At 37.7% G+C, this 8,376-nt stretch overlaps 1 protein-coding gene across 1 annotated transcript in view; it reads left to right on the top strand.

Annotated features, from left to right (window-relative positions):
- The window catches only part of LOC107666367 (calmodulin-lysine N-methyltransferase-like), a 126,580-nt gene that overhangs the window by 854 nt on the left and 117,350 nt on the right, over nucleotides 1-8,376 (top strand). The window contains exons 3-4 of the mRNA XM_016457627.1: nucleotides 1-137; nucleotides 794-858. The exon at nucleotides 1-137 is cut by the window's left edge and continues 7 nt beyond it. Of these exons, the coding sequence (XP_016313113.1) occupies nucleotides 1-137; nucleotides 794-858 (202 nt within the window). The remainder of the gene's footprint in view (nucleotides 138-793; nucleotides 859-8,376) is intronic.

The raw sequence follows: 8,376 nt of genomic DNA, 5'->3' as shown, positions 1-8,376 counted from the left end.
GTGTCTGTGCGAAGATTCTCCTCCTTTAACCTGTTCTCCAGGAGCAGGGTCACTCCCACAGAGACGGATGAGCCATCGGAAGGGCAGTGGGTGGAGTACAGAAGTGCAATCTTTCCTCAGTACAGTGCCTTACTCAGGTATGCTGGAGAAAGTGTTCAATTAACTAGAGCAGGTGACGCAATTTAGCTTCAGGATTGTTAAGCTCTTTCATTTTTAAGGCATAATTCTCACAAAGGTAAATTCTGTATGTTTTACTCTCATGTTGTTACAAACCCATATGATATTGTTTTTTTCTTCTTCTGTCAAACACAAAAGGTAAAGTTTTGAAGTATGCGTCACACTGCTTTTTTTTTCCATAAATTGAAAGTGAATGGGGACCAAGTGTTGTCAAACTCCAAAAAATATGAATAATAATAATAATAAAAAGCACCATAGAAGAACCATACAAGTCTAAATGCAAATCATTCTCTGAAAATATTTCACAGAAATATTTCACTGAAAATAATCACAGCCATTGTAGTCCTTCCCTTTCGGTATGGAATGGAAAAAAAGAGCAGCTTTGACATTCTGCGAATTCATATTTTTATTTATTGCAGAATGGGTGAATAAACTATGACAGAATTATCTTTTTTTTTTTGGTTTAACTGCTTATTTAAGTCTTTTGCTTATGTCAGTATAATTAAACACTTTAATGTAATCATATTTCATTTAGCTAGCACTAACGTTTAGTCATTATCTCATTGTATTTATAATTAATAATTAAATTATAATTAATTGAATTAATGCATTTCAGAGACAATCTTGGTCCCATTAGAGTGGATGAGGTGCTCAGCAGCTTTGACAACACGGGAAATGTCTGTGAGTATCCCTTCTATCCATGTCCGTGTGTTCTTACAACAGTTTAGTTCTTTTCTCTGAAACTGATCACATAGAGGTGATTGTGTTCTTTTAATGCAGTCTGCCTACTTTCTGATTATGAATGAACAATATTCCACTGTAATCTTAAACAGAGCATATGCTATGGCAGGCAGCAGGGGGTCAGATCAAGCTGCAGCTCCATCATGCACCAGAGGCAGGCACACTTGAGCCTTAGAAGCACCTAATTATAAGCAACTTATTGACTCCTGCTGTCTGTGCCAGGAGTATTGTACTTCTGAACAATTAAATATGCAGTGTACATTTCAGGGAAATTTAAAGCAAGTATTTAAGTTGGCCAAAATTATACTTTATAAGTGAATATAGGTGACTGAACAAAGTTCAAAGAATCAACAGGTAGCAGATACAGTGAACTGATTTATTGTTTCCTATGAATGGTAATTCCTGTGTACTGTAAATATATTTATGCCATCTCTTTATATTAAATACTCTTTCATGATATACACTATTGTTCAAAAGTTTGGGGTCAGTAAGATGTTTGTTTTTAAAAAAATACTATTATTCAGCAAGGATGGTGAAAGGTAAAAAGTGGCAGTAAAGACATTTCTAATGTTACAAATGCTGTTCTTTTGAATTTTCTATTAATCAAAGAATCCTGAATAAAATGTATCACAAATTCCACAAAAATATTAAGCAGCACTGTTTTTAACATTGATGATAATAATAAAAAAGCATTAAGTACCAAATCACAAGCATATTTAGAATGATTTCTGAAGGATCAAGTGACACTGAAGACTGAAGTAACGGATATTAAAAATTTAGCTTTATCATCACCGAAGTAAATAACTTTTTGCAATTTATTAAATTAGAAAACATTTGAATGATTTTTCAAAATACAGTTTTTATTGTACTTTTGATTGAATAAATGCATCCTTGGTAAACATTTAAACAAAAAACAAAACAAACTTTTACAGACCCCACACTTTATACAGTATATACAACTTTAGATGTCTGTTGGTCCTGTGCAGCAGAATATTGTGCAGCAATTTACCAAGACAATTTTGCAAAGACAAAACACAGTAACTACTATTTTGACCAAACTGAATTATGATGAAAATCCATTCTCTTAGGCCATGATCTATACTGTGACAGACTGGTTTGGCTCAACTATGCTCAGATTCAGAGAAAATAAGGAGTAAAACATATATGAAACCAAAACAAAAATTGAAGCCATTTTCCTTAAGTTTAGCAATTATAATTACTGTGTTTTGCCGTTAAAGTGCAGTATTGAAGGGATAGTTATCCAAAAATGTAAAATCGGCTATAATTTATTCACCCAAGTTGTTCCAAACCTGTATGACTTTCATTGTTCTGTTGAGCACAAAAGGAGATTTAGGTAGATAGACCAGTGGCTCAGAAACTTTTATGCAGTTGATCTGTTTTAGTAAAGGAAAGAGACTGGTCCTGTGCAGGTTTCCAGTGGCTTGTAGACTGATATGTCTTGAAATATTTGACTCTTTTACTGGATTAGTGAAAAGGGGCAGCATGGCTCTTCCCTATGGCAGGGTCATCGCTTCTCTTTTCAGACCTTCCTCTCAACCACCCTTAATTGATCTTACGCATTGGTAAGCCCAAGCATCTCCCCCTATGTCCTTGTCAGCTCAGCTGGGCAAGCACATTGTCTGCAAACGGGGGTGCCCCATGTATAACCCACCCCACATACCCAGTTTAAAATCCTCGTCTGAGGATTTGACAAGCCGAAAGGTCTCCATGTCCTCTGAGGCACTGAATGTGAATTAGCTATCCAAATGTATGGATTACGGTGATCCAACTTGTCAGGGTTGGAAGGGTTGACGGTGCTGTGGGTTTAAGTGCTGTTGTTTCCAGCAGGGATCAAGAGGGACACAAAAGGTCTTATCTGAACATGCTGGGTGGACGTGAAGAGCTTTAGAGAGGCTTGTTGACCACTGGTTTGGATTCAAACATCAGCTCTTCCACTGTCATGTGCTTGGGTCAGAGTTGGTTCAAAACTGTAGAGGAAATGTAGTTGTAGTATACATGGTCTGGAATAGCGATACTGATTTTCGAGGAGCTCTTTGCAGCCAGATGATGTAGTTACCGCATCTACCAGCAGGTGCGAACGAGACAATAGGTGCTTTCACACAAACAGTCTTTTCCAGAAAATTACTTGTAAATTGCTATTTAGAGATCATATGTGAACAAAGCGTGAGATTACCAGTATAAGCATGCAAGAAATCTGCTTTGGAACAGTCTTTAAGTTTGTGATTTCTCCACAGGGTTTATAGTAAACTCTGGTGCTTTTTAATCGTTTTTCTATGAAAATGTTATATATGGCTAGGCATCATTGATTATTGCTTCGGCTTTGCAGTTTGCCCCTGCATCACCAAAGAAGTCAAAAAATGTTGTCAAATTGGACGGATAGTGAAAATAAAGTGGTTCTTCTTTAACAATTACTGGTATTTTGGTGCTGATGTGTGAATGTAACAACAAAAAAGTAAATACACTGTTACTTGAGCTGATACATTTACTGTAAAAAGAAATCAATTGGCAAATATGTGAAAGCGGCCTTTATTATCCAGCCAAAACGTTGCCATTTAACTCCTACTCATTTGCAAGGTTGGACTGCAATTGTTGACTAAGCATCAAACAACCGACTGGTTGATTAGTGAGGTAAGCTAGTTAAAGGTGCAATAGGTGATTGTCTTCAGAATTTTTTTTTTGTTATGCTGGTTGAAAGTCTCTTCACATCCCGATAGCAATCATTAAGTTAAGTGGTCTAAATGTATTTATCTGTATTTATATATTCTGTGAAAGGCGTAGGACCAAGAAATGTTCATCCATTCCATCGGTCCGAGCTTTTTAATTGGCTTTCCTTCCTACCTGCCTGTCAATGTATGTATTAGCATACCTCTGCGCACCCTGTTCTCCCTGAGCAGGGGAAATCCGTTGAAGTTTACTTCACTTCAGAACATTCATTCACGGATTTGCGCTGCACAGCGTCTTCACACACATCACACTCACACACACACACGTCTTCACATCCAGTGCGAGGACTGGAATTGGGAACCGCTGATGTAGCCTATTGTAGTAATGTTGTCTCTGGTATTCTGGTCTGTGAGCGTATATGCGTTCAGGGGGCGTGGCTTTGGACAGCGATTGCAGGGAGAGTGGGATGTTTGCTTTCAGTGCTGTCAGGCTAAAGTTGGCATTTTCCAAGATCTCCTACTGCACCTTTAACACTTATTTTTCACAAAATACTACCTCAAAATGCAAGCCTCATTGGGTATTGGTAGGATACTCTCAGCCAGTCTAGTCAGGGTCTTTATCCTGCGTCCTGAGTTAAAACATTCTTCAGAGGGGTCACATGATGAGGTGGAGGATCTGATCCCCACTGAAATCACCACATTCAGGCTTAACCGGTCAGTGCTCCGTCTCAGCTGGGTTTCCTCAGAATCCATGCATTTATCACGAATCCATGTGTGATGGTGACTTTTTCATAGCTTAATAAGTGTTATTAGTGTGTGTGTGTCTTTTCATTTGAATCATGTGTTTGTTTGTGTGTGTCCAATGGTCTCCACTCACATGCCCGTCTGTTCTACCCCCTGCTTGGGCAATTATGTAGATTGGGGGACCCGGTGTACTAATTGCTCAGATTGAGGCTGTCCAATGAGGCCTGGTTAGACCTGCAGAAGTCAGAGGTCTGGCTCTCCATCTCTGCCTTGTTCTGCTCTCCTGTGTCGGTGAGAGTTAATTAACGCTGCTCTCAGACTGTTTACAGGACGGCTCGCTGATCAGACTCAAGCCCTCATTACTGCAGAACGACCTGTTGAACGTGTGCAAGCAGAGTCCAAAATTAACACTCACCAAACACCAAATGCCAGTCAGAACTGTCTTTTGTGAATAAATAAAACAGTTTCTCGCCAATTTGCTAAATACTTTATTAGGAACTACCTCATTATTGTAAGCAACTTGAACAATTGAAATCAGTCAAATTGAATATATAATTATCCACCATTTCACTTTGTCACGTTCTATGTGACTTTATTTTCATAGTATTATGACTTTAATCTCATAGTACCATTCATTATTCTCATAATTTGGATTAAAATGTTACATCTTTTGGAAAAAAAGTTTAAACTGTAGGATTGTATTCTCATACAAGGTCTGTTGAGATTAGTTTTTCCTATCTCAAGTATACTATATTATTATACTACACTGGAAAAAAATGATTAATTGAATTTACTACATTTTTTAAGGTAAGTGGTTGCAATCAATTTATTTTTTATATATTTATATATTTTTTATATATATTTTTTTACTGCTCCTGGAGATTTTTTACAATTTATTTTTTGGCATTTAAATAAACAAATTTAGTTGACTAACTCAACATTATTTTTTTTAAATGTAGCTAAAATAAATTGTTTGCAACCACTTAAAAAAATGTAGTATAATTTTTTTTTCAGCTGTATTATCAATTTTTAGTTACATTATGTGACGCTACAATTTGACTGGTAAATATTCTCAATTTATACAAAGTTAATTTTGAACACTTTGAACACAAATTTCCCAAAGCTCATCATAGACCGTGAAAGTGCCTTCAGTCAGTGCCACTGGTGAAAAGGCCAAGAACTGCTTTCATGATAAAGCCACCTACAGGAAATATTGTCTGCTTTGAGTGACCCAGAACTGACCGGGACTCTGTGCTGAATGATAAATGACTGACCCAGATTAAAGTCATTATGTGAAGCATTATTATAAAACATAATGTTCTTTTTCTGGCTATGTGCAAGATGGCATTATAAAAGGATTTGCTCCTCTTTATAAGTATTAGTATAGAAGCAAATGTTCTTAATCATGGCTACAGGGTCAGCAGTGGGGCGAGCAGTATCAGAGCTAAGAGATGTGATAAAGGGAACCCTGAAGGAAAGAAATTACAATACTAGCCTTTGCAGGGATATTGTGCGGTGTGTAATGCCACAGTAATTACCAACATAACTTAGCAGCCAGGTAACACTTTTTCTTTTGTTGCAAAGGTCCCTTCTAGTCTGGAATTAGAAGGGAGAGGGGGTGAATGAAGAAAGTAATAACACCCTAGAAATTCACACTCCAGACTTGATTATTAGACTTGTCCTCCATCATTTTTCAAGTTTAATGCACCTCATGCATTACATTTTTGACTTTTCACTTGCCTGTGAACTAACTAGCCTCAAAGGTAACGCTAAACTTTGATGAGGGAAAGACTTGATTTAATTTTTTTATGGAGTTTGCACAATTTTTGTCCTAACACTAACACACTAAAACCTTCCAAATGCAGCAGTGTTGCCAGGAAGAGTCTAACGTATATTTTGCATATTCTAGGAAGTGCAAAGATTAAGTTTAAGCAAGGAAACTTAAGACTTATGCCACTAGTATCTTGATGTTAAATAAGCTAGTTGATATTTTTGTTTTCACTTGACATTTGACTTGATGTTTTCAGTTGATATTTTTTGTTTTCATAATTTTTTAACAGACACAATCTCTGGATTTATTATTGATTAATAAAAAAGTAATGTATTAAAATCTTCTTGCCAAATCAGAATGGGCTAATTGATACTCAGCCTTCTCCATTTAGTGACATCACCACCCACTTTTATCAGATGATATTTACATGATACTCCAAGCTACTTAAAAGAATACCATAGTACCATGTCCAAAGAACCATATTAGCACTGTGGTAATTTTAAGCACTTTTATTTTTTTGTACAGAGAACAACAGGTTACCCATATGCCTCTATTTCTCTGTGAGTGTGTCTGTGTGTTTCTGTGCTCACATTGGACTTGTAAGTGATTAAAGGAGTAGTTCACTTCCAGAACAAAAATTTACAGATAGTGTACTCACCCCCTTGTCATCTAAGATGTTCATGTCTTTCTATCTTCAGTCGTAAAGAAATTGTTTTTTGAGCAAAACATTTCAGGATTTCTTTCCATATAATGGACTTCTATGGTGCCCCCGAGTTTGAACTTCCAAAATGCAGTTTAAATGCAGCTTCAAAGGGCTCTAAACGATCCCAGCTGAGGAAGAATGGTCTTATCTAGCGAAACAATCGGTTATTTAAAAAAACAAAAAACATTTATATACTTTTTAACCTCAAACACTCGTCTTGTCTAGCTCTGCATGAACTCAGTTTTTTTCCCAGTGCATGACAGTTAGGGTATGTTGAAAAACTCCCATCTCATTTTCTCCTCCAACTTCAAAATCGTCCTACATCGCTGTTTTACCGTTTTTTTTAAAGGGCGTTTGACCTTCTTTGCATGTTCACTTTGTAAACACTGGATCGGTACTTCTGCAGTGATGTAGGACGATTTTGAAGTTGGAGGGGAAAATGAGATGGGAGTTTTTCGACATGGACATACCCTAAGGGGCCGTTCACATATCGCGTCTTTTGCGCGCTCAAGTTTGTTATTTCAAATGTAGACGCGTGGCAGGCGCGCTCATAATTGAAGCGACACGGTCGCGACGCGCTCATTTTTTCCAGGCGCGTCCACGCCGCATCAAGATAAAAGCATTTCAATTTTTCAGAATGCCGCAAGCGCACCACGGGTCATGTGACAAGAACCAACCAATCAGCTTCATCCTTTCCCGTAACAACATTGAAAGCTCAGCCAAGATAAAGGAACAGCTGATCATAGCTGTACAGGGATAGCCATTTTTAAATAAATTTAGTAGCAGAGCTAGTAGTGCAAGCGATTTTTAGTGCTGCAAATGCATTTATCCTTTGCTGAAACGTACACATCTTCATGAAGAGTGCAGGTCATGGTTGCTTAGCAACGGCAGACGCCTCTGGAGCGCAAGCGCCCGAACGCTTTGGGGAAAAAAGCAGAAAGCGGTGCGCCTAGTGTAGGGCTGGACGATATGGCCAAAATTTATATCACAATATTAAAACTTGCCGCGCCGGAGCTTAACCAACTACTGCTGAGCGCTGGCTGTGTGTCTGTGATGTACGTCATCACGCAAGTACCTAATTCTGTTCTGCTCTTTCTGACGGCTGCGCCTTGAACGTCATTCAGTGACAAATGCTAATGTATATCGAAATATCGGAAATGGGTTTAAAAATCATATCACCGTTATTGAAAAAAATTCTATCGCGATATATATTGATATCGAATTATTGTCCAGCCCTAGCCTAGCGTTTTCCACGTGTTTTTAGGCACGACATGTGAACGGCAGTTCACGCAGAGCTAGACAAGAAGAGCGTTTGAGGTTAAAAAGTATATAAATTGTAATTTTTTTTAGAAAATAACTGATCGTTTCGCTAGATAAGACACTTCTTCCTCGGCTGGGATCGTTTAGAGCCCTTTGAAGCTGCATTTAAACTGCATTTTGGAAGTTCAAACTCGGGGGCACCATAGAAGTCCATTATATGGAAAGAAATCCTGAAATGTTTTGCTCAAAAAACAATTTCTTTACGACTGAAGATAGAAAGACATGAACCTCTTAGC

This window comes from Sinocyclocheilus anshuiensis, unplaced genomic scaffold, assembly GCF_001515605.1.
Source record: "Sinocyclocheilus anshuiensis isolate Anshui unplaced genomic scaffold, SAMN03320099.WGS_v1.1 scaffold63, whole genome shotgun sequence".
NCBI classification, from domain to species: domain Eukaryota; kingdom Metazoa; phylum Chordata; class Actinopteri; order Cypriniformes; family Cyprinidae; genus Sinocyclocheilus; species Sinocyclocheilus anshuiensis.
Note: the sequence above shows the minus strand (reverse complement) of the source record. Positions and strands in the feature narration are given on the sequence as shown.